The 26,981-nt window shown below is 40.4% G+C and overlaps 1 protein-coding gene across 8 annotated transcripts in view; it reads left to right on the forward strand.

Moving 5' to 3' along the window:
- The first annotated feature begins 488 nt into the window (after window positions 1–488).
- LOC103277646 (uncharacterized) overlaps window positions 489–26,981 on the forward strand; it is a 111,465-nt gene continuing 84,972 nt past the window's right edge. For 5 of the 8 annotated variants that reach the window (XR_001729878.2, XM_062972096.1, XM_062972101.1 and 2 more), the window contains exons 1-7: window positions 634–742; window positions 1,049–1,120; window positions 4,506–4,578; window positions 4,926–4,968; window positions 6,056–6,134; window positions 22,465–22,553; window positions 26,150–26,296. Coding sequence is in view for 7 of the 8 variants with exons in the window: in XM_062972096.1 (XP_062828166.1) it covers window positions 1,059–1,120; window positions 4,506–4,578; window positions 4,926–4,968; window positions 6,056–6,134; window positions 22,465–22,553; window positions 26,150–26,296 (493 nt within the window). In the remaining variant the exon portion in view is untranslated. Of the gene's footprint in view, window positions 743–1,048; window positions 1,121–4,505; window positions 4,579–4,925; window positions 4,969–6,055; window positions 6,135–22,464; window positions 22,554–26,149; window positions 26,297–26,981 lie in introns of those variants that run through there. The other 3 variants (XM_062972097.1, XM_062972098.1, XM_062972100.1) reach the window with 3 other exon arrangements.

Genomic DNA, 26,981 nt, shown 5'->3' on the forward strand with positions numbered 1-26,981 from the left:
TTAATTACTTACATTGTAATTCTGTGCATGCCTATTTAAATTGTAAACTCTGTAGAGTTCAGAGGGGCTTAAATCCTGGCAAGCAGAGCTTTCGAAACATTTCATGTTGGTGATACATCTTTCAGACATATATCATTTTGTGACACAGTAATTCAGTTTTACTAGCAAAACAGAGGTTAAACCAACCACTTATAATACATGGACAAGTCTGAGATATTGTAGTAACAAAATGGGGGCACAACATATCTCATGAAAAACTTTCCTCTATCTCTTCTAAAATATACTATTTCACATAGACGTAGCGGTTTCTTCTTATATTCATGCAACACACCTTTGCACTGCAGCCAACACACTGTCGTGTTGAAACACACAATTTGGAAAGCGCTGGTCTACAGGATTCCAACCTTAGATCAAAAAAACCCACCTCTGGTCTTGTTATGTCATTTAAGGCATTTGGTAATTTTATCTTAGAGATAAAACAATGTGAAGATTGTACGCTGTGTGGGTTGGATATACAGTGTGAAATGTTTCTACTTATGTATGTTGCCATGACTTCAAGTAACCCGGAAATAATGCAGAATCAGAATGACATCTGCGAAGTGCATGTTTCTCCCTGTGTACTTTAGTATCATAGCAACTGCTATCAAGGTAGGTAACTAAACAAGGAATTAATATTTGAGGGCTTAGTGAGCTTGCAGAGACACTGTTTCCTGTGCTCTTAATGAAAGATTGAGGCACGCAGGTGAGTGGAACACGATGAGAAGAAAGGAAGGGGGAGAAGCAGTCTTGACTCATGCTTTGTCATTATCTGAACATTTTTCACAAACTGATTGTAGAAGCCTTATCACACCTGTTATGACTGTGTTTTTCTATAATCATGTAATAATGATTTAAAAAAAATTAACAATGGTCTTTACCCACTTCTATAGGAGTTGTGTTTTTCATTCGCACATTATGCTGTTTGGATTATTTGGAAACCATTTCTAGAAAGTCTGTCATATACTGTCAAAACAACTCATACCTTTTTCACTAAAATAATTTTTTTCAGTAGTTTCATCATGGCATTAGCAAGTGGACACTGGATTCGAAAAGAAGCGATTGGAGACCCTCCAACTCCTAGGTATGTCATGATAGAGAGAAAAGCTGACTTTCTTTCTCACATGCTTGTTTGTTCATTTTATTTGCATATATTTTAATAAAACAGAATAGTAAAATAGTCAACATACTTGTGTGGGGGTGGAGTTCCTAGAAGAAATCAGTTTTTTAAAAAAAAATCACTGGCCTGCGTCTTGCATTGCAACAAATAGAATAAACTTCAAATGAAGTCTATACTAAATTTCTGATAATGTGGTGGTACTAAAATCTGATAATACAGAAATATTTCAATTAAAGATTTAATATTATATACCCAAATTGTTTAAGAGATCATAAATGTTGCATTAGCAAATCAAGGCATTTGATTTTGTTTCACACTTCATATTTGCTGAACACTTTAGAAAAACATGGGAAATATAGCATCTGTTTGCAAATGTATTTTGCATTGATTTTATAACATCTGTTTGGTGATAATTTTTATATTGAAAAAAATGTGCTAATAAACATTTAGCAGTGAGCTTATCATCACCAAACAAACATAACTTGAAAATGGTCACACTGTTGGTGTAATTAAGTTTTGAGTGAAACATTTTAGAAGGAGCACTAAAAGTGCATCATGAGCACATTGTCAGCATACAACACCAGAAATTATGCAGTTACAACAAGATTCTTTAAAAAAACATATTCAAATATATATAATTAGAATACACAAACACATTGAAATTCAACAATTACCAGGATCCAGTACACTGTTAAGGTGGTTATAGAATTTATGCAGTCACTCATCAAATGCTTGACAAAATAGAAAAGTCTTTATTTGACTGTAAAACAAGGTTATTTTCTATTCTGCTGGAAACACGGGAAGCCTCCCATGGCAATGGCATGCTGGTTCTGCCCTTCTTCACCCATGGAGCTGGCACGACTTCATGTGATCAGAGCCAGACGGTTCCATGGATGACCGGGGCTAGATTGGCATTTGCCACCAAATTTAGCCCTGTATGATGAGGTCATAGAACAAACAAGAATTTTGGCCCCATCTACACTGCCATATAATCTAGTTTCTGAATCCAGATTATCTTCTTTGATTATTTGGATTATATGGCAGTTTAGATAGGGACTTAAAGAGGATAGGACACATTGTTGCTCATCACTCTGCTTTCCAATGCCTCTGAAATTCTTCTGTTGGGAATGTGCATGGCTTTAAAAGCACATTTTTGGGGACACCATTGGGAGAGGCAGCTATGTCATCATAGGAACGTTGCCATAGCTATGTTTCTCAACACGGGTTCTCAGCCAAGATTTGGTGGAAGGGAGGCAATTACTATATTCAGAAGGAGTTTCAAAACTGTGGGTTTCTAATGATTTAGGCACCTGGGAAGTATATGATAAATAATATTATTTTATTATCCTCTCTCGTAGAACTTTAAGACACTCTATCACTGTCCACTCAAACACTAAATTGCCAACCTGTCTCTGGGTGCATTTACACAGTAGAATTAATGTGGTTTGACACCAGTTTAACTGCCATGGCTCAATGCTTTAAAATCCTGGGATTTGTAGTTGGTGGGGCACCAGCACTCCTTGGCAGAGAAGGCTATATACCTTGTGAAACTACAACTCTCTGGGTTCCATAGCAGTGATGGATTGCAGTTAAAGTCATGACAAACTGCATTCATTCTACTCTTTTAAAAAAAACCCATTAGGATTGGAAACTTGATTAAAATGCAAAAGAAAACTATGATGGCCTACAAACTGAGCATCTTTATAAATTGATTAGAAGAGTGAATTTCAGCAGGCATAGAATAGCAATCCTGAAATTCCCTCCTCTGCACAACTATTGAATATCCAGATACCCTGTCCTTTTTTTGCATCTGATCTATTGCATCTGATACAAAAGAATACTGAGCAACAAATAATACTTCTAAATATTCCCAGATCTGTTGTTTTTTAAACTAGAGAGGGGAACATGGGTATCTATGTTTATGTTTCTCCTCTCTTGTATGGCAATGTAAATATTATCTGATTAAAAAAATAAGCTTAGTTAAAAGCAATCAGAGACCTTGGATATTTCTAATGTTATGTAGGGGGTTCAACAGGCAGATTATTAATTTTGCCTTCTTGATTTTACTATATATTATTATTGAAACTTCCTTACAGGAGCGGCCCTAGGTTTTTTCAGGATGTAAGCCACCTGAAACTGCACCCCCCACCCCAAACTTACCGGCGGGCGGCGGCGGCGACCATTGGGTCGCTCGCCGCGGAACAAGCAAGTATTTTGTATTCTCGCAAAATCTCGCGAGATTACAAAATACTTCCCTGTTCCGCAGCGAGCGACCCAATGGTCGCTGCTGCTGCCGCCGCCGCCGCCGCCACCACCGGCTGCCGCTGCTTCGAGTGAGCCCAGGAAGGGCTGTGCCCGAAGCGGCGGATTCAGGGGCTTCAATTAAGAACCAGGCCTGCTTCCTTAAATATGATACTATCTCAATATTTTCATTACATCAGCATTTAGTATTCTTTTGGACTGATGGCAAAATTTAAGCAGTTTGCATTGTCTAGTATACTTGAGGAGGACTTAAGTCTCTCTGTCCCTCCCCACAAGTACTGTGATCCACAAGGACAATTATAAGTATATTCACTTAAATGTTTTGATGGGTCTCATGCCTACATCATCATCACCATCATCATCATTAATTTTCATTGTACCCTTTTTTTCTATCCAAGACCCCAAGTGGCATTGAACTTGAGTCATTAATTTTGTTTTGCAATTTGGAAACAAGAGCAAAATGGGTAAAGTTCCACTGGAAATGCAAAGACCTAATTACTAAGATCGTCTTTCTTGCAGTAGTTCCATCACCTGTCAATTTTTCTTTTACTGTGTGATCTGAGGCCCCTTCTACACAGCTGAATAAAATCCACATTGAACTGGATTATATTTTAGTGTGGACTCAGATAACCCAGTTCAAAGCAGATATTGTGGATTATCTGCCTTGATATTCTGGGTTATATGGCTGTGTGGATGGGCCCTTAATACAGTGTTTTGATGGACTTAGAATTGATGTTTCCATTACTTTGAGATATTTAAAAAAATATTATGCTATGAATCAATTATTTGATCCACAATGGATTCATTGTGATCCTGATATTTACTCTTCCACTTCATTTCTGCTGATGCAGTGGATTTTATGAAATTATCATTACTATGTTGGATTCAACCTTTTGTCTGAACTGGAGAGCTTTAGACCATGAGAAAGTTCCTCATTCACCTAAGTTACGTTGAAATCTCTTATATGTGTTCACTACAAACACTAGTAAATTTATTCTCTCCATCTCTCTTGTTTGAATGAAGGCTAAAACAGTCTGTCATTGGCACATCTGAAGTTAATTACTATTATTTCCATGTTATTCTTTAGACATGGACATGCATTGGCTATTGCAGGAAATATAGCATTCCTATTTGGAGGCTGTTCCTTTTATAATACTTTTGTAAGTACCATCCATTTTGTTTGTTATCTCTTTTTAATTTGATTACCATTTAATGTTCAGAGCCAGCGTAGTAAAATAAGTGGCATGTCTCATGTGCTTTTCCTCTCCATTTCCCCCTGTGCGCAAGTATTTACTTAAGAATTATTGCATTCTACTCATTGTCGCCTAGTGTCATCTCAGAGACATGCCACTGCTCTCTGGGTAACTGTTCAGCTATTATTTCTAGCAGTAGTCACTTGAGATAGCTTAAACATGAATTTAATTTTAAAGTTTCCTTATCTAGATGACAATACTGATGTCCTGTAAATAAAAATATCAAATTCAATCTATCTCTCTTTCTCTCTCAGGATGATCAGCCAACATATTTCAATGACTTCTACATGTTGACAAGTGAGAAACCATTAATCTTTTCTAGCAGGCTTTTTATTCATGAGTTTATTCCTCCCACAGGAGTTGCACATATTTCACTATAATGGGCCAGTCATTTGTAATGCAAAAAAAGGCATATCACTATAATTTTTGGGAAGTGTGTTGCAAACGAATTAAAAAAACTTCTGGCTAATTAAAGCTGCCAGAGGAGAACTGGCCAATTGGATAGCCCCATCTGCTCTGACTATTTAATACAGATCGATGCTATTTTGGTATTGCAGCAGCCAGACAACAAACTCCCACAAAAGTGCACAAAAGAAAACCTTTAATGTGCATCAGGGCTCTGTGGTATGTATGATCACGACCTGGGAATCCAACTGAATAAATCGTCTATTCCTTCTTCCCTAGCTACTGGTGGCATCTCACAAAGCTAATCAGCTGCCAAGATGATGAAGCTCTGCCTTGCAGCCCTCAGCTGTTGTTGCACATCCAAGGCAAGGGGTCCTGGCACAGGGGGCTATACTTCTGTAGTATGCTAAAAGCATGTATGCTGGCATAACAGTTTAGAACCGAAGAAAGCAGTCTTCATTGATGTAACAGATTAGACCAGTGTATGCTAGCAACAGGATCCTATAATTCTTTGAGCATTATTGCGACATATCCAATGTTTCACTCTAATGTTTCAAAATGCCATCAGGTTAAATAGGCAAAGTATTTAAAATAATAAATTGTTCACAATAAGAACAAATGTAGTCGTGGTGGGTTTTTTTTAAGTAAGAAGAAAAGCTGCAGGGGTGGCAAATAAAAGCAGACACATGGGATCTCTGTAACCATGGAACCCATATCTGTTGTTGCATTTACCCACACTTAGGAGGAAATGGTCTCTCTAGGAATTTGCTAAGTTCTTCAGAGCAATTCTAGGGTATGCTGGGACTGGAAGTTAAGATAATGTAATGACGTTTGGTCATATCTGCAGTTTCATGTATGCAACCTGGCTGGAAACATATCCTTCATGCATACAGAAGTCTTACTGTAATTATAATCCCATGTGTGTGGGGTTTTTTTTCTCTTTGTGCACAAGATAATCTCAAAATATTCTCATTTTCAGTTACTCCTACTGATCTGACTTGGGAAAGAATACCACAGGATGGACATATTCCTTGTCCAAGGCAAGGGCATTCACTTTGGTAAGCTTTAGCAAAATCAGTATTTATTTATTTATGTATTTATTTACTTTTGTTTTTATCCCTCCTGTCTTCTAATATAGGACAAGGTAGCTAATAATAAAGATGAAACAATGCTTATAAAAGCAATGTAAATACAGTAAAATATAAAAATTGTAAAATTTATGATATTAGGACAAATATTAAAATGCATGGGAACTTTTTCCCCATCTTAAAATCCCAATCACACTGCCTTTAAAAGTCCAATTTTCATCCATTTATAAATGGCTAATAATAGAGAAATGTTTTTACCAGCAGAGATGTTGCCATCCTGGTCTCTCTAGGGAGGGAGTTACAGAGTCTTGGAGCAGCTACTAGGCTTGCTCAAATAATTCGATTTTCCCGTTACCCGTTATTAATTCGTTATTTTCGTTTGTTTTGAAGCAATATAGAACCTTGGTTGTCCACACGTCTGGATATCGCGGTTTCGAATCGCGAGAGGCCGTTTTTTCTTATTTCTTCGTTTTTTTCGTTAAGAAAAAAAAGCTTTTGCAAATCACCCAAACTCCTTTCCTTTTGCCCCTCAGCCAATGGGAGGCTCAGCCAATGGGAGGGGGCGAGGGGGAAGGAGGCCGAGGAGGAGGAGGAAGACGGAGGGGGGAAATGGCCGCCGCCGCCGCCTCGCCTCAGCTCAGGCCTGGAGAGACCGAGAGGGGCCCGGCGGTGAGGAGGAAGAGGCCCGGGATGTGAGGGGGTGTGGGCCAGGCCCGTCCTCGGCTGCTCCCAGGGGCCCAAATTCGCACCCTCCCTCCCCCCAATACAGGTCTCCAGTCCATACCACGCTACATGAACTTGAATGGATACTGTGGTTGTGTTGTCGAAAGCTTTCATGGCCGGGATCACACTGTTGTGGTATGTATTCCGGGCTCTATGGCCATGTGCCAGAAGCATTCTCTCCTGACGTTTCACCCACATCTGTGGCAGACATAGAGGTTTTGACGTCTGTGCGAAGCTAGGCAAGTGGGGTTTATATATCTGTGGAAGGTCCAGGGTGGGAGAAAGAACTCTTGTCTGTGGGAGGCAAGTGTGAATGTTGCAATTGGTCACCTTGATTAGCATTGAATAGCCTTGCAGCTTCAAAGCCTGGCTGCTTCCTACCTGGGGGAATCCTTTGTTGGGAGGTATTAGCTGGCCCTGATTGTTTCCTGTCTGGAATTCCCATTTTCTGGGTGTTTCTGGGAAGGTAATGGCACTCCATGTAGTCATGCCGGCCACATGACCTTGGAGGTGTCTATGGACAACACTGGCTCTTGGGCTTAGAAATGGAGATGAGCACCAACCCCCAGAGTCAGACATGACTGAACTTAACGTCAAGGGATACCTTTACCTTTACCTACACACACACACACACACACACACACACACACACACACACACACACAAGCAGGGACTATATATATATATATATATATATATATATATATATATATATATATACACACACACAATATATATCACACACACACCAATTTAACAAAGTTTCAGCCACAAAAACAAAGTTTCTGAAGTAGAACAATGACTTTCACAGTAAAGACAATCCAATTTAACAGGAAATAAGACTTTCAAACCAGGAACAGATTTCTGCAATTATTAAAAAATGGTTTATTATAAAAGCTATGAAAATTTGCCAAAAATCAGAGGATAAGGGAAACGTTCCACATTTTGGTGAGCTATCAGTGTTAAATGTGTTCTACCACTGTACCAAGTTTGAAGAAGATCACTCAAAAAATGAGGGCGGGAGAGCCCCCTAAGTCCCCCCCCCTTCGGGCTGTTTTTGGGCCACCGCGCATGCGCGTCCGCCATTAACGAATTAATTTAGAAAATAACGAATTTTCGTTAATTTCGAAAAATTTTGGGGGCCAAATTCGTTATTAGCAACAAAAACGAAAAACTGCCCCCTCTAGTTTTGAAACGAGTTTAGAATCAAATTTTTCATGGATCGATCAAGCCTAGCAGCTACTCTCCCTTGTTCCCATCAAAGAAACTTGAGAAGATAGTGGCACAAAGAGAAGTCCTTCTCCAAATGATCGTAGTGTTCTGATAGGTTCATAAACAGGGGAGCAGTCTTTCAAATAACCTGGATGCAAACCATATAGGATTTTATAGATCAAAACCAGCACTTTGAATTGTGCCTGGAAACAAGCTGGCAGCCATTAAACCTGTTGTACCAAGGGAGTTGTGTGCTCAATGTAGCCAGCCCCAATTAATATCCAGGCTGCTGCTCATTGGACCAACTGAAGTTTCTGAGCACTTTTCAAAAGCAGCTCCACATACAGCACATTACAATAATCCAAATGCGATGTAACAAAGACAAGTTTTAAAAAATATTTTAATTGAATTTTATATTCATAATCATAGCAGTAGTACTTCCCTTTCTTTAACATTTGCCTTCCAAATCATCCTATATCTTTTCCCTCCCTCCCTCCCTCACCCTCCCTTCTCAACCACAGTATATTTTTACTAATCTTGCAGGTTCAGCCACAGGTCTTTGTATTTTTTCTTTGATGTAACCGTTGGCTCCTCCATTTTTCACCCAGTTGAAGTAGTCCTTCCATCTATTTGTAATGTCCTTTTGTTTGTTGGTTCTTGTTACTTGCTTAGTCATAATTCAGGTAATGTCTAACAGCATTTGATCATACATGTAATCATTCCAATTACTTAACGTCCATTTCGATTTGTCTCTCCATTCTCTAGTGCTGCTCTTATTGTTACTCTAAACAAATCTTGGCAGTTGTGTTTTATACTAGGATGATCCAACACTCCCCACAGAAGCAAATCATTATTAATTTGTATTTTAATCTCTAATATCTCCTGAATTTTTCTTCATATCATTAGCCAATTTTTTTTAACCCAGAACACTCCCACCACATATGTGAATATGTACCTTTTCTTTATTACAATGCCAACACTATGAATTCTTCCCTCTTCTTATATAAGCCAATTGATCAGGAGCTCTATACCATCTTAATACCATCTTTTTTTTCTAATTAGTTATATTTTTCGTGTTTTTATTTCATTCATGTTCCTAATTATTTCCTCTGTTTCTTGTATCCTTAATGATTTAGCCCCATTCCATTTGTTACTTATTGCTTTGATCATAAATTCCTTATCTTCTACAATTAAATTGTATATTTTTGCCATGTTCCTTTACTTATTTTTACTCCTGCATTCACCAATTTATCTACCTTTAATTTTTCAGTAGGCTGTGCATTCTCTCTCTTTTTTTTTTTTTTACTTTTTCCCCAAATCCCTCTTAATTTTAAGTAATTTTCTTGGAAAAGTAACCAAAACAAGTACCAGCATGGCCAGATCCAACTTCTCCAGGAACTCTCAGGCCCATTCTACATTCATTTTATTTATTACAAGCATTTATATCCTGCCCTTCTCATTCCTGAGGGAGGACTCAGGGCAGTCTTACAATTAGACACTGCCATATAATCCAGTTTCAGAATCCAGATTTTCTGCTTTGAACTGGATTATATGGCAGTGTAGAGTCATATAATCCAGTTAAAAGCAGATAATCTGGATTCCGAAACTGGATTATATGGCAGTGTATATCCAGCCTGAGGCAGGCACCAGGAGTAGTCCACTAAAATGTGGGTTAATCCTTACATTGCTCAGACTCACTCACATGACATTTAGAATCTTTAGATAACTCAATTACTCCTCTTTGTGTCCTTTGATTTGGCACTAGATTTCTCCTTTTCTGCTAAAGTGCTTCCTTCTCCATAAACTTTGAATATTTAAGCAAACAGATGGAGTGACATGATTTAGTTCTGGACCAGTGAAAGGCAGAGCTATAAAAAGAATTGAGAAAAATGATAATGGGGTCAAGTAAGTTGAGTGAGACTGCCTGGAATTAATACAGTTTGTCACTAGTTTATTATCCATGGATCAATGCTATGGAATCTTGGAAGTTGTAATTTGGTAAGATACCAGCATTCTTTAACAGAGAAGGCTAAAGACCTGTTAAAACTACAACCAATAATTCCACAGCATTGAGCCACAATAGTTAAAGTAGTGTCAAGATACATTAATTCTACAGTGTAGCGAAGCCTAAGATTCTGAAGATCTTATTACTCCAGCCTCCACTGGGGTAATGCAAGGGTTAGTTCATATTCTTGTATATCCCTTTTCTGCATTGTTACCGATGCCTCATTTACAGAATAAATACTTTACAGAAGGAACGTACAGCATGTTCCTAGTGACTAAATCCTTGTTTGACTGTATTATCTGAGCCCATCCACACTGAAGCTGTGAGGAAATGGGTTGTCCAAATTGCACTTGAATTTTCCTTCTTTTTTTTTTTTTACTATGGTTATCAGCTAGAGCTAGCTGCCCGATCAACTGTTAACAGGACAGAAAAAGTATATAAATCTAATTGCATGCAGTGGCAAATTAATGCACAGCTAGATTATGAGGATCCTAATTAGTAGTGCTGTGCTTTTGTATGGAATTGCTGTATGTTTTGTGTAGTGTCATTCGTTTCCATCTCATTTTCGTATTTGTTCCCACTAACAAAAATGGGGCGCCTATACTAACAGAATTTTAGTCTTGTTTACAATAAAAAAATAAAAAAAAACATTTTCAGACCATTGGCTGCAATGGGAGGGCTTCCGAGGCTCACCCCCCCCCCTCGGTTTTTGGGCTAGAGGGGTGAAAATTGCCACACACAGAGGGCATTTTGACCCCTTTTAGCCCTCCAACTTTTAAAACATTTGGGTCTATTGTTTATTAATAATATTATTATTATTAACACCCATTGGCAAACAACAGCTGTCATGGGGAGGCACTCCTCGTCCAGACTCAGCTTAGGGTCCCAGAGTAATTATTGTGTTATATATATATATATATATATATATATATATATATATATATATATATATGACTCATTGGCATACATCCGATGTAATGGGGAGGCACTCTTCCAGACTCAGCTTAGGGTCCCAGAGTAACTATTGTTATTAATATATATACATTCATATTAAAACCCATTGGTACACATCTGATGTAATGGGGAAGCACTCCTCTCCCAGACTCAGCTTAGGGTCCCAGAATAACTATCGTTATTTATATTATTATTATTATTATTATTATTATAAATTATTAACAACAGCTCCTGCCAACCTAGCAGTTTGAAAACATGCAAATGTGAGTAGATCAATAGGTACTGCTCCAGCGGGAAGGTAACGGCGCTCCATGCAGTCATGCCGGCCACATGACCTTGGAGGTGTCTACAGACAACGCCGACTCTTCGGCTTAGAAATGGAGCTACAAGACGTAGAGCCTTTTCGACCTATGCTCCAATTCTGTGGAACTCATTGCCTCCATATGTTAGAGCAATGTCGGAGTTGCGACCTTTTGTAAAAGTGCTCAAGACTTTTGGTTGTGCATTTAAGTGAATCAGAACTAATTTGCCAAATAGTCACTGTTGAATGTTTTTATGTTGAATGTTTTTATATTGTGGAATGATATTTTAAATTGCAAGTCGCTCGGAGCACTCTGGTGGAGAGCGACTAATTAAGAAATAAAGTGAAGTGAAGATGAGCACCAATCCCCAGAGTCGGTCACGACTGGACTTATCATCAGGGGAAAACCTTTACCTTAACCTATTAACAACCATTGGTACACATCAGCTGTAATAGGAAAGCAGCCCTCTGTCAGTACCTGCTTATTGTTACAGGGCCGAAACAAAAGGAAAATGAAAGCAAGCACCAAATGTTGTCATTCGTTTTGTGTAGACGAACAGTGGAAATGATAGCACAAAGGAAACGAAGGAAAAATTTTAATGCACATCTTTACTTATTAGTAAAATTTTGTTTTTCTTCAGATAATGCACATTTTTTGGGATGTTATAGAGCCTCAAATGATATAGTATAGGGATTAGGTAGAGAATTCCCCAGCCGATGTAGTCAATTCCAAGATTTTGTCTTAGCATGCCTTAATTACATACTTGGACAAAAGATTTCCTTTTCAAAAGTAATTTCCTTGTACAATCATGGATGAGTCAGCTGTTTGCCATTATGTATTCCTAATTGTTTTCCATTCTAGGGTACTTGATGTGTCTTTTGCAGCAACAGTTCTCATGTCCTTTCCCTCAACTACATCATTGGTCCAGATTGGTCCACATTTCCTGTGCTTCATCCAGTCTTGCTTCTACCTTAGTATCTGCTTTGTTTTTAATTTTAGTTCCTGTATAAAATCTGCCTGTTCTTTCTCCTTACTGATACACTGACTGATTTCCTGCTTTCAGTTTTCTGATATCTCTGAACTTTTTCATTATTTCACCCCAATTATATTTCAACTTGAGTCATATTAGTTCTTGAATCCTTTTTGCCACCATTCCCTTGTGAATCCCTTTCGGAGTATTATGGTATAATTACTCTGGGACCCTAAGCTGAGTCTGGAAGAGGAGTGCCTCCCCATTACATCAGAGGGGTAACAATGGGTCTTAATATATTAATAACAATAGTTACTCTGGGACCCTAACCTGAGTCTGGAAGACGAGTGCTTCCCCATTACATCGGATGTGTACCAATGGGTCTTAATAATAATATTCATATTCATATGAATATTCATATGATGGCCATCTGTCGGGGGTGCTATGAATGCGATTTCCTGCTTCTTGGCAGGGGGTTGGACTGGATGGCCCATGAGGTCTCTTCCAACTCTACTATTCTATGATTCTATGATTCTATGATTCTATGATTCTATGATTTAATGCTCTAACTTCATTAGTCTGCCACTTATAAAAACATTGCTGAAATTCCCATCCCCTAAAACCTAATCATGTCCTTATTTCATAGAACACACATTTGTTTGGTGGGGAAGGAATTTTGGATTGGATTATGTAATTTCTTTTCCTTTCTTTGCTGAAGATATACATTTTCTGCCAGTTAAAGTTTTCTGTTATGAAAAAGCTAGTTTGGATTGGATTGAACAAAATGATCCTGTCCATGAGGGTTGGGAGTACCAGTCATGCTTAGAACTACAAGAGGGAAATGGTCCCCACAAAAATTGTCCTTCCATATTAGGGACTAAGAAAAGGAGAACTGTGTTCCTGTTGGCCCCGTGTTAAGTGTCCAGAGGTTTTGAAACTGGGTTATTCTATTATTGCTTCTTGAATTGACAAAGTAGCCACTGAGTGTTTTAAAACTGCAGCAGAACAAAGCTTCTACTACAACTCCTACAATCTGCAGATACTCTGGAACCTCCTGAAATAGAAAAAAAAACTCTAGTGACAGCCTATACATTCAGACTGCACATTCACCTTGTAGAGCCATAAAATACTACCCATGGCACTACCTCTTTCTGCATGAATGTGTCGTTCTGTGACACAAAGCCTGTATTGCTGGTAGGGCTTCTCATTTAGGGTCTCTTCACATGGGGCAAAAATGCCTTGTTTTGCCACCTTCATGTGTGGCTTTGATGGGGCCTACCATGCACCATCAAACGACACATGGCAGGCCTCCCAAAGTGGAGATGAGTGGCACTTCAACCTTCACTACGGGGAGGAAAGCACCGTGCGGGTAGCTCCAACTGAGCTATCCACACTTTTGGCCCCAAAAGTCTGTGTGATCGCAGAAACGGCAGTGGAGCAACATGTGTTGCCACATGTTGCCACTATTTCTGCCATGTGATGGGGTTGAGAAAGGGTGCCAATGCACCCTTTCTCACCCTCTGTGTGTGATGAGGAGAGGAGGGAGTAAGTGCAAGGCACCACGAATCACTCCAAATGCCTTCCTTTTCATCAGCGAGATGAAATGGCCCAGCTGAGCCGTATGATAAACTCCTTAGGTTTGTTCTACAGAGTCAGACTAACCATTTCATCAAATGGGACTTTCCCCCTATCATATGCTGGTTCATCTCCCTTTTCAGCATGGAGCCCTTCAAATGATTTAAATGGACTTCTGGCTGAGCTCCATGCCGAAAAAGAAGGTGAACCAGTGCCTGCAGTTACTGCAGCAACATGGGAGCCTCCCCATGTTGCCTTGTTTTCATCATGGGGACGCCAGGCAGTGACACTTTCCCTATACGATGAAGAAGGAGGTAAGACAGGCAATGTGGGGCATGAAGCAGCAACTTCTCCATGCCCCCCCACCAGGAGCCCATGGTTTCACCCTGATGCAGGGTGAATCCGTAAGCCTTTGTGATAAGGTTGTAAATGTGCCAAACAACTATTGGGCAACAGTAGTAGTGGTGGTGACACTGGCAGAGGATCTCTAAGACCTCATCTACACTGCCATATAAAATCCAGATTATTTGCTTTAAATTGGATTATATGGCAGTGTAGACTCAGATAATCCAGTTCAAAGCAGATAATCCGGATTCAGAAACTGAATTCTATGATAGTGTATATAAAGCCTAAAGGAAACAAAAATAATGGTCTCAGGTGACTTACATATCTTTAAAGTAGACGATAAAGACACTGAAATAGAGTGTTTCAAGAGTTTCTATATCTTATCTCAGTCATTAATTAGAATGATACTGCAATGAAGAAACCAGTAGATTAGGATTTGGAAAAGTATGTCGCTATGAAGGAATTAGACAAGATCCTGAAGTGCGAAATTATATAGTCAAATAGGAAAGTTAGGATTGTCCATATCATCATATTTTCAATTTCCATGGTTGCATCTAGAGTATACTGTACTATTAATACAATTTGACACAACTTTAACTGCCATTGTTCAAAGCTATGGAATGATGGGACATGGAGTTTTACAAGATCTTTAGCCTTTTCTTCCCAAGAGTGCTGGTACCTCACCAGACTACAACTCTCATAATACCATAGCATTGAGTATGGAAGTAAAAGTGGGGTCAAACTGCATTAATTCTATATTATTGATGCACCCAATGTATGATTGTGAAAGCTGCACTGTAAAGAATGCTGATTGGAAGAAAATCAATTCACTTAAAATGTGGTACTGGAAAAAAATATTATGGATACTCCAAAATGCTAAAAGGGCAAATATATAGTTCCTAGAGCAAATGAAGTCTAGAAGCCAAAATTACTATACTGGAACTGTCGTATTTTGGAACTATCATTAGAAGATAAGACTCACTAGAAAACACAATAATGCTTGGTAAGGTAGAGATGAGCAGGTAAGACCTGAACAGGACGGTGGATGACAGGGTAGACTGGAAATTTCTTATTCATATGATTGCCAAAATCGAAGTCAACTTGAATGGCAATTAACAAGGCATAAAACGAAACAGAAGAATTCTAAAAACTTTGAAAAAGGGGATCAGAAATTGTGTGCTTGTTTCAGGCAGAAAATATCAGTTCATTCAGCACCAGTGGTATGCCTTTTTAACTGACCCCATATGTTAATCACTTGGATTGTTTGAAAACTTGCTTGACATTTATGCTGCTGCTCTCCATGCCACTGGTTGCCTATATTGGGACCATATTAGCTTTTTTTTAAAAAAAAATGCTGAATATAAGGGGATGACATTACAAAAGTGATGCTATGAATTACTTAAATAAGCTGCAGAGGCTGGCATAAAATGTTAAGACTTACCTGTTCTTTACAAAGAGATGCCTTTGTAAAACTTGGCCTGTAAAATCATTGTAAGAAGAACTTTATGAGTTTCAATCATGAACATCATACCTTTTTAATTCTAGAGCCAGGCCAGTTTGAAAATGACAAAATAACATTCCTCTACTCCAGATATTAGAAAAGTTACTTTGAAGAAATAGAACTCCTAGATTTCCCTATGGCAATGTTTTTTCTGGGAGTTGTAGTCCCCCACTCCACCCCCACCCCCCCAAAAAACCCAGTGGTTCCAAGCTTCATTTGCTGCAGCTAAATGTCTTCTGATCCGGAAAAACAGCATTGCTCAAAAAAGCAGCTACATAAGCTCAGATCAGGTCTTGGTACCAATTGAGAGATTGCCAAATTATAATTTAATATACAAGTCTTTTAAGCATCAAAGCTTAAAAGACTTGTATATTTATAAAAATAGTGGTAGCATTCTTCTTAGTCTTAGTCTTACGAGTCTCCCCCACTCCCTTAGTCTTTAGTAATTCTGTCAAAGGCAAAGACAGCTTGGCAAAGTCTTTGATGAACTGTCTATAGAAATTTGCAAAGCCTAGGAATCCCTGCAGCTGTCTTCGAGTCCTTGGAGGCTCCCACGCCAATACATCCTGCACCTTGGCGGGGTCCATAGCTATGCCTTTTGTGGAAATGCGGAACCCCAAGTAGTCCAACTCCGTTTTGTGGAATTCACACTTGGAGAGTTTGGCATAAAGCTGATTCTCCTTTAATCTCCGCAAGACTTCTCGAGTCAGCCTAATGTGTTCAGCCAGTGATTTACTGTACAAAAGGATGTCATCGAGATATATAATAACCCCCTTATATAGCATGTCACGAAAGGTCTCATTTATGAACTGCATGAACACCTTTGGACCTCCGCACAAGCCAAAAGGTAAAACTTTAAAATGGTACTGCCCAAGGTGACAATTAAAAGCCGTCTTCCAACAGTCTTCATCTTTGATTCGAATCCTATAAAAAGCCTCCCGCAAGTCCAGTTTGGTAAAGATGCGTGCCTCGCCCAATTGCGCCAACATCTCTGACATTAGGGGAAGCGGGTATTGGTTTGTGGTGGATATTGCTTAAGACCTCTATAATCCACGACCAATCTTAGGCCGTCTGCTTTTGGCCTGAAAAATACTGGCGCTGCCATGGGGGACTGAGATGGCTCGATGAAGCCTCTCTCTATATTTTTGTCAATAAATTCTCTGAGTGCCCTTTTCTCTGGTTCCGACATTGCATAGAGTTTTGGCTTAGGTAGTTTGGCATTGGGGTCTATTTCAATTGCACAGTCCGTCTTCCTATGAGGGGGCAACTGGTCACACTCCTTCTCACTGAACACCTCTGCGAATTCATGGTAGACTCTAGGAACGCTTTCCAATGGTACCCCCTGTGACGTGGCTGCTATCGCCTCCTCTGTCTCCAGTACCTCTATGTCTTTCGGGGTACTCTCAAAATTGCAATTTCCATCCCAGAAAGTAAATGTCTCCCTTTTCCAGTCAATCTGAGGGTTTTGCCATCTCAGCCAAGGAACGCCCAAAATGACTGGCTGATGTGCCATTGTTGAAATCACAAATTGCAATGTCTCAGCATGAGAACCCATAGTCATTCTTAAAAACCCTGTTTTTTCTGTTACTGGGACTCCGTATGCTGGGCTACCATCCAATTGTGCGAAGACTACTGGTGTCTTTAGTGGGTTTGGCTCCACCCCCAACCTGTTTGCTAGTTCGGGAGTAATTAGGCATCTCGTGCACCCACAGTCCAACATAGCATCTGCCTCTACCTGAATCCCTGTCTCTGGGTTCAACAGCCTCACTCTGACTCTCACAATGTCACAATTTACTCTTCTCAACTCACCCCCTTCGCCCTCTGGTGGTTCGATCTGTTTCCGGGCGTTCAAAACAGATCCCGGTCGTTTCCCGGTAACTCCAGGTCCTCCGCTTCCTCCATCTCTTCTGCCTGAAGCTGCCCTGGGGCTAAAGCCGTTTCCGTTGCCATGGCAGCTTTCCCTTTTGCTAGTTTGGAGTTCTGGTGGGGCGGCTTCTGGCTGTGAAGCCACTCTCCTTTTGTCTCCCCGCCTGTCCCTTTCGGACACTCTGCCGCTCGATGTCCCTCGCGCCCGCAAGCGAAGCAGGCCCCCCTCCCTGCTCTCCTCTCCCTGCTGGTCGACCTTCCGCGACGAGGGGAGAAGCGCCGTGTTGCTGCTGTCGGGGGTTTGATTCTGTTGCTCTCCCTTGGACGACGAGAGATTTGCTGTTGGTCCACCTCCACGCGCCCCGCTAACAAAATCCAGTCCTCCAAGTCTCTTGGATTTCCTCTGTGTAAAGCCCACTCGAGCACCTCAGAGCGTAAACCAGCCCTGAAATATTCCAGTTTGGTGGTGTCGGACCAGTCCCTAATCTTCCCCGCTGTGGTTTTAAATTCCAGGGCGTATTCTGACACCGTCCTTCCTCCCTGGTATATCCTTTTGAGTTGGGCCTTCGCCCTCTCCTCTGCCAAAGGGTCTTCGAATCTCTCACGGAGGGCTCTTAGGAAATCCTCCAGGCAGGCCAGCTCCCGGGCACCAGTATCATACATCTGCATTAGCCAGTCTGCAGCTGCTTCTTTCAAGTTTGCCCCCACCGTGTGGATTTTTGCGCTTTCTGAAGGGAATTGGTCCCCAAAATCCTCCATGAAGTGTCTTACGTTTGTAATGAAATAAGACAGCTGTTTGGGGTCCCCGTTGAACTTCACCCGAAATTCTCCCTTCCCAGGCATTTGGCTCCTTCCTGACAGGCCCGTGGGGAAAACTGATGTCCCCTGCTGAGGCATCTCATCCTCATAGTCCTGTGGACCCTCCCCGGCAAAGGGACGGGGTCCAGTGCCTCTCCCGGGCAGCCCTCTCCTCTGCTCCCTTTGCTCGACTGTCGCCCTCCAGGACTCGTTTACCTGCCGCTGCATCAGATCCATCTGTCGAGAGAAAGTTTCAAACATTTTCTCCATCGCATCTAATCTCCTCTCCATCCTTCTCATCTCCGGGGCTCCCTCTCCGTCTCGCTGCCAATCTCCTCCCATCTGGATCTTCCGTCTCACCGTCACTCCCCTGCCTGTGGGTAACTGGGTGGAGGTCAGCGGCTTCCACGACGGGTCCGAGGGGTCTGTCCCCCCTTCGCTCAACGCTGGCGATGGGTTCCTTTCCTCTCTCAACTCCTCGGCACCTCGAGGGTTCGCCTGTTCTTCTTCCAGGAAGAGGAATTCCTTCATGGTTTCTCCTCCATCAGGGTTCATGCTCTCACCGGAGAGACCTTTCCTCACGGGATGAGCCGAAAAAAAAAGGGAGTAAAAGCTTAATGTCCGTTCCTGGAAGGTGTAGGACCCAAGAAATAGGCTCACACCGCTGGTCGCAATGGAAAACTTTATTGAATCCGCCTTGCCAAGATGACTGCAAAAGCTTTTACTGACCCTCTTCCGCTTTTCCCCTCAGTATATGGGGTTGTTGCCTTCCCCCTCCTCCTTCTCCATCCACACCTCCCTTTCCTTTTGTCCTTTCCCACGTTTGAAGACCAGACCCTGTCATAAATCAGCCTATCCCGCCAAATGGTCTCCTTCCTCTGTCCTCTTGTAGTCAGGCTGCGAAAAGACCAGCTTTGCTGATGCTGTTCTTTGTTGCACCCTGACACTTCTATTCCCACATACAAACCCACACTTAATTGATTGATAATTTTGCTAAATTGTCTCAATTCACATTTTGGTATAGACAGTTTGAATAATTTGCAACGCAATCCTATTAGAGCTTGTAGCATTTTTTGAGGTTTGTTCTAGTAAGTGTATTTGTAATTGAGACTTAATAAAAAAATTATTGGCTTGGTCAAATTTAGTTATAGGATAATAAAATGATCAATACTGGAACATATTCAGAAAGCAAGTATTTCTTTTTTTCAAGCAAGAACATCATTTTCCCCTGTCCAAAGACAGGGATATATTATTTTGCTCACAGTTAACTCTCTTGGAACATGTTTCACTTTTGGATATGCTAGTGCTTGGCAATTTATTTTTCTTTGACTTGCTTCTTTTCTTTCTTTTAATGCTTGAAAATCAAATGCATTCTTCTGCCAGGTTTAGCATGGTACTAGCAAGAAAGTGTAAAGATCTACAAACATTTGTGAGCCAACAGCTGTTAAAGCCACATGGGGCATTTCATGCCGCCTTCCTCAAAGATGTCATCAAGCTCCAAACAATAGTGGGTTTCTCTTTAAAGGAATGTATGAATTTATATTTCCAGATAGATGGTGTATTTGAATGCAAATGCCATTGTGTCCAAAAGACATTTTAAAAAGTTAGTTATTTCTCTTCAGGGCATTTTCTCCCTATTAATGTGCATTCCTTCTTACAACCTCATCAGATGGACCACACATCGTGTCAAATACAGCAGTGCCCAGCAAGGGGAACCTGTCACCCCATATCCCACATCGCCAGATTTACTTGTTGCCCCATTACATGCCCCTCCCCTTGATCACCACTGAACATGGGAGCCCTCCCATGTTGCCACCACAGTGGCGTGCGCTGCTTCCTCTACAATTTTACGACGGAGCCCCACTGGGAGTAGTTCAACACTGTGGGATGGGACCTGGTAGGCCCTATCATAAAACTGTAGCAGAAGCAGCTGATGCCACCAAAAGTCACACCATCTGATGAGGTCATTTGTTTACTTTATATAGTCACTGTCAATTGCTCCTCACAGTTGTGATCATCACTGCTTCCTTAGATGTTGCATAGAGTATATTTCTAAAAGAACTATGGGGTTTATCTCAGATCACTGAACACAATTGGGGAGAGCTGAGGGTAGACTAGCACAGAGAATGATCACTCATCTGTGTGTGCCTTCAACTCACCTGTCAGCTCATAGCAACTGTGTGGATTTTATAGTTTCATTAGGCAAGAAATACTCAGAAATGGTTTTGCCAGTTCCTTCCTCTAAAAGAGCACCTGGCATTCATTAGCAGTCTCCATCCAAGTAGTAACCAGGGTCAGATGAGATATGAAGACAGTGAAAGGGGTTTCTATGTGTCAGTAACCGTATTTATTATTAATCCTTCTGATGTATTATTCCCATTGGGTTTTTTTAAAAAAAATAATGCATCCCTACCTCTTGTATTTTTTAATGCGTAATTTTGGGGTTTTTCATTTTAGGAAATAAGGCAACAATGTGAAAAAGGACACAAAAGAAAGCGTTTGAAACTGTGATTTCTTTGGGGAAAATACAAATCTCAGAAACCCCACACAGTTTGGCTAGTATCATTTCTCAAAACCCAAGTATAACGGAAAACTTTATTTTAATAGGGATTTTTGTCTATGTTACTTAATGTTGGTTTAATGGCAAAGGTAGGCAGGAGTTAGCAACTTCTGATTGGTTGTGTCACCATGGTAACGTAGCTACTGCTGTAGAAATGTAACCATTTGGAGAGGCTAGTAAGAAAGGGGTGGAGTTAGCTGAAAGGCAAAAGGAGGGAACATTTTAAGAGTTAGCTCAGTTTCTAGCCAGTGAGCTAGAAGGAAGATGTATGTGTTTCAATTTCTAGCCGATGAGCTAGATGGAAGCTGTATGTGTTCATGTTTGTAGCTACCAATGTATATTGAGGTAAAAAGATACTGATTTAAGTCTGGACCCTCGGTTAGGAAAAACTGAGTGGAATAGAGAGTCTTTTGAGACTAGGATTCAGTCGGGTTGACTGGAGTGAAGAGTAACTTTAAGATTTAATTGTCCAGTCAAAAAGGCTGAGGCGAAATATATATGGTTTTTGAAAGGAAAAATAGAGCATTAACAAGTTGAACTAAGTTTGAGTGTTCGGAAAGTTATATATTAACAGCTTTGTGTAACCAAGTGAATGCAAGACAATATCAAAACCAAGTGGAAATGAAGCAAGAAATGTTGTAACAAGATACGCTTATGTGCCAAAGAATTCAAAAATAATAATTATTTTGTTTTCAATAAAGATAGTGTCTTCGAGTTGTGAACTGCACTATACAGAGTCTGCGAGGATTCATCCATCACTCTCACCTCAGTACCACATTGCCTCATTCACATGTGTGTTTATTAATGTCAAGGGTGGGATAAAAAGATTTCCCCCCTGCTTGTTTGAGAAGCCTCTCTTTTGCCTTGTGTGTTGCATGGTGGCAGCGGTGGGATAACACAGATTTCTCCCTACCTGATAGTGAAGTGCTTCTTACACCAAGTCTTTCCACTAATACATTTTATCCTCCTAAAACATTTTCCTTTCATTAGTCTTTTTCTCCCAGCAGGCCACAGTTCTTATCAAGTCACAGTAATACTGAGATGCTTTATCACATGAGGCAGGCAAATTACAATTACAACTGGGTAACAGCACCTTTACCTTGGACTTATGACATGATGTTACTCCTTTCCTGCCACTCTCCCGGCAAGAAACCGCCAGGGAAGTGTTCCTTCTCCAAATACAAATAATCTGCTAATAGTTTCCTTTTGGAAAAGAAATGCCTTTCAATAGTTTCCCACCAGGAGAGCAGTGGAAAAGGAGCAACATCATGCAATAAGGTTGCAGAGAAATCCCACTGCCTGCTACCAATTATGGCCATAGGAGGCAAAATAGTGCCTGCCCACCTGAATGTAACTTACATGTAAGACAAGTGGATATTAGATCTCAATAATTTTCATTAAGAAACAATTTTGTTATTATTCTATACAAAATTATAACCTTGGGGGAGATGCTTTACAGCTTCCTGTAACATTTGACTTTCCCTTATAGCATAGTAAAAGACAAGATATATTTATTTGGAGGTTCTTCAAGTGAGAATGCTGAGCACTGCCTTCCAGGCATCTACATATTTGATCTTGGTGAGTAAAAACAAAAAATTGGATTGTCATGGATTTATAGTTAATTTAGTTAATGGCAAGTCAACAACGCTCTTGCTTATATTTTATATAAGCAAGCCCCGGTGGGGAAGTGTGTTAAAGCGCTGAGCTACTGAACTTGCAGACCGAAAGGTCCCAGATTCAAATCCCAGGAGCGGCGTGAGCAGCCGCTGTTAGCCCCAGCTCCTGCCAACCTAGCAGTTCAAAAACATGCAAATGTGAGTAGATCAACAGGTACCGCTCCGGCGGGAAGGTAACAGCGCTCCATGCAGTCATGCTGGCTATATGACCTTGGAGGTGTCTACGGACAATGCCGGCTCTTCAGCTTAGAAATGGAGATGAGCACCAACCCCCAGAGTCAGACATGACTGGACTTAACGTCAGGGGAAACCTTTACCTTTTATTATCATAATTTATTATTGTTTAGGGTCAACAGTGTCAGCTTACAACAATGGTTTCTGATTATTCCACTTTTGTCAGAATGTTGTGAATTTACCATATCTTTGTAGTGTTATCTTTAGTGTGATAGTGAAGAGGTTCTTACCAATTCCCACTCTAGTGTTATAAGTTATAGTCCCATTTAAAATTATAAGCTGTAAAACACATATACAAAATTCTAATTGGATATCTTGAGCTTCTAGTTTATAACGTATGCTTTCCCTCTGGTAGGTTTATTTATTGTTTCTGTTCATGGAAAATTGGAGCTCATTCTGCCCAGATATATTACCTAGTGGCTGAACAAACGAATGAAATACCATTTGATTAAGTCTATTGCCATGGAGCTCTGGAGCCAGCTTTCCCATGGAACCAAAAGGAATGTCACTCCTTTAAACAACTCGTTTTCAGATATATATCTTTGCTCGCTGAAGGTGATTTGGCTCCTTGGTTAGGATCCCTGCTGAGAACATTCCAAATCAAAGGCTTACTCAGTGCTGCTGAATGCCAATTATAATACACTATATTTTAAATCCCACTTTAGACTGATTAGTTCCAGAAGTCAAAGCACTTCAGTGTGTTGGATTTAGCCTGGGGCAGTACCCAAGCCCTAATTTGAGCAATAGTTGTATGATATTACAAAGAAAATGAATGCTGACTGCCTTCTAAAAGAGATGAATATGTTTTCTTACAGATCTACTGCACAATGTTAATATATGTAGATGGTTTATAGAGGGGTTATCTCAGGAGTTCATCCAGATGGTTCATATTTCAGTACTAATTGTATGATTCAAGACTGTTGAGCAGTGGGACCTCATAAGTCAGTTTCCTAGAAAGTCCCAGGGTTTGCCAGTAATTGTCTCAAAATGAAGGAAGGAGGGAACCAGTGACCTTACTAGAAAATGTTGAAAAGAAGCAGAGATGTTAACCCAAGAAGTGTGCAGCCAAATGGTGAATGTCTAGCAGTACCCAGATTGAACATTTTGTGCTATAGCTCATATTGGGAACATTTGAGCACTGATTGTTCAGAATTGCTAAGTTAAGAGCCCCTGAAAAAGAGAAACAGTAAAATCCCGGAATTTGCAGGGAATATGTTCCTGGCCAGACCATGATTACCTGCAATCAGGACTGATGTTCATTGAATTACCTAACCTCCAGTGCCAGCATAGAGTTGTCTTGATAGATCTAGAAATTTCTCAAGAAGTATCCTCTCTAGGAATGTGATACGTCCTTCATAGTGACTCTATGGTTACATCTGGGGAAAGATTGCCATATAATTGCTTGGAGGACTTAGCAAATTCCTAGAGAGATCATTTCTCCTTGGGTACAGGAAAACTGGTTCTATGGTTACTGTATGCTGGTTCCATGGTTACTGTATGTTCTCACTCCAGGAGTAGTCAGTGGTGAATGCTGACTTCAGTGTTAATTTCTCACAATATATGTATGTTAAAGAACAAGCCTAATAATACTGCTTCCTATGTTACCTCATAGACTTAAATGAATGTATTTGGGGTTTTTTTATATGATGTAATATCTAACAACAACAACAACAACAGAACAGAACTAACACCCTCTCTGAGTGAGGGGAGACCTTTCTGAATATACAGGGAAGTGGTGCTGATGGTGGCCAGGAGTAGCTGACTTTCTGAGGTGTGCCTTAGCCCAGTCCTGGCTACCAATGTGCTAGAAATGTTTCACAGCAGGAAAATCAAAGTGATTTTTACATTGCCTTTTGCTAGTGAAAACTCAGTGCCATCAAAGGGTGGCATAAGAACATTTTTAAGCAGGATGGTGGACAGGGACAAGGTGTGGTTTGTTTTCTCACAGAAATAGATTAGGTGGTGCAATATATCCAAGTACAACAGACTAAGAAACAATCTTGTTGTTTTTTCAGGTATTGCCCAGTACCACATGTCCCAATTCATTGTAATAAAAATCGAACCACTAAATTAAGGCCCCTTCGACATTGCCCTATATTCCAATATTTGATCCCAGATTGTCTGGTTATCTCAGATTATCTGGCAGTGTAGACTCATATAATCTAGTTCAAAACAGATAATCTGGGATCAGATTTTAGGTTATAGGGCTGTATTCTGTCACGCGCTGGGCCTGTAACTATTGTCTTTTGTATAGGACGTATACTTTATGCCCAGCGGAAAGCCAGGGTGCCTAAAGAAAGGTTCTTGAGAATTTCCCTGAAAAGGATGGCCTTTTGAGTCTTTAATGAAATAACAAAGTCTTTATTGATGAACAAATAATAAATCTTCAAGGAGTCAAATAACACTTCAAGGTTTCCTTAATAAACTGTTGGCTTTTCAATCTTGTCCTCAGGGGACGGGCAATTGGCTTGGGATAACTATATTTTCTCTGTAAGAAGAAAATCCCCTTATAACCTCTCCCAGGCTGTCTATCATATGGGCCTAGCTGATGTGGGACCTACTACTGATTCCAAATGCGTCTGGGCATCGAGTAGACCTACCAACCAGGGCTTGCAGATGTTTCCGCTGGGGTTCCATGAATCTGTGATTCTGTTCTCTCTCTGAGGTTTCTTTGAAAACTTTAGGGCTGTTTCCCTCAGGAGCTGTGAGGCTGAGAGGCTGTAAGCTCTCAGCCAGAGCTTTTGAGACCTTTCCCCCTGGAATTTCTGTTTGTTTTCTCGGATGTTCTATAGCCCCGGATGTTATTGAGATATGAAGCTTTTCTACGGGATGAGCTGGTCTACGTCCTATAGCTTAGCTTCCTTAAGTGAGACTGACTTAAAAATGGCTCCTTCCCTTCCAGAGCCCTGAACAAGGGGTGGAACCAAACTTAATGATGATTGACAGGTGGCCTGTCCTATGACTGCAAACATTAGCAGCAAGAAAATAAAGTTGGAGCTTCTAGTACAGCCGTACCAGCACAGGCAGTGTAGATGTAGCCTAAGGAGTTTTGGGACTATACACTGCATTAAAACAAAATGAAGAAGGGAATCATTTTAAAAGCTGCAATTTGCAGAACCCATGAACAAATCTAAAGAACACTCTGCACTGTAGATTACCATGACACTTTCAGAAATAAGCAAAACTAGAAAGCAAATTTCCCTGCCAGCTCCCCCTCACCCTTTTAAAGAAATGACTAATTTGCTATTATTTCTTATTCTTAAGGTTCCTTAACCTGGCAGAAAGTTACTACCACTGGTATTGCACCTCTAACTCTCAAACATAGTTCAGCTGTTGTAGGGGAAAACATCTATATGTATGGTGGTACACAGTGTGGAAAAGCTGTTGATGACCTATATGTGTTCAATACAGGTGAGTAGAATTGAATTTTTACAAAATAATTAGGTTTGGCAGCATTCCAATCAAACTAAAATTATTTAATGATGTTGCTTGCATTTATGAAAAAGTGCAAATAGAGCACTATAATTTCCACTGGATTTTTTAAAATGAACGACGGTGAAATAATGAGAAATAATGAGAAATTTGAGTTGAATTAAGACCACTTTATTTGATCTGTATTAGTTAATTGGACCTGAAAGGAGAAAAAAAGGGTGTACCTTGAGACCAGTCAGTTCAGATGTCTACCCTAGGCTTCCTTCTCAGCATACCTTTGGCAAAACACCTGAATCCTATCACAAACACAATAGCTGGATTTCTATGGTTGGTTTCTTACTGGAAAATAAACTCATGACTCCCACCCAAAGCCATGGGTCTAGTAAGTGAGCCTCAAGAGCGGAATCCTCCCCATCCCACAGGTTCCAGAAACTGTGAAGGTTGTACCAGAGCCTTACCCTTCACCAAAAGGAGTGCCAAGGTGTACACCAAAGCCTTACTTTCTCTTACTTGCCAAATCACAGCCTGTTTGCACACACAACCCTGAGTCAATCACTAATATCCCTCAAATACAGCATAGGATAGGCAAAAGAAAGACACAAAGGGAAAAATTCCTACATTCCAAAGAAACCAGGAAACCCAGTGCCATACTGCAATGATCCAA

This window comes from Anolis carolinensis, chromosome 2 (assembly GCF_035594765.1).
Source record: "Anolis carolinensis isolate JA03-04 chromosome 2, rAnoCar3.1.pri, whole genome shotgun sequence".
Taxonomy (NCBI): Eukaryota; Metazoa; Chordata; class Lepidosauria; order Squamata; family Dactyloidae; genus Anolis; species Anolis carolinensis.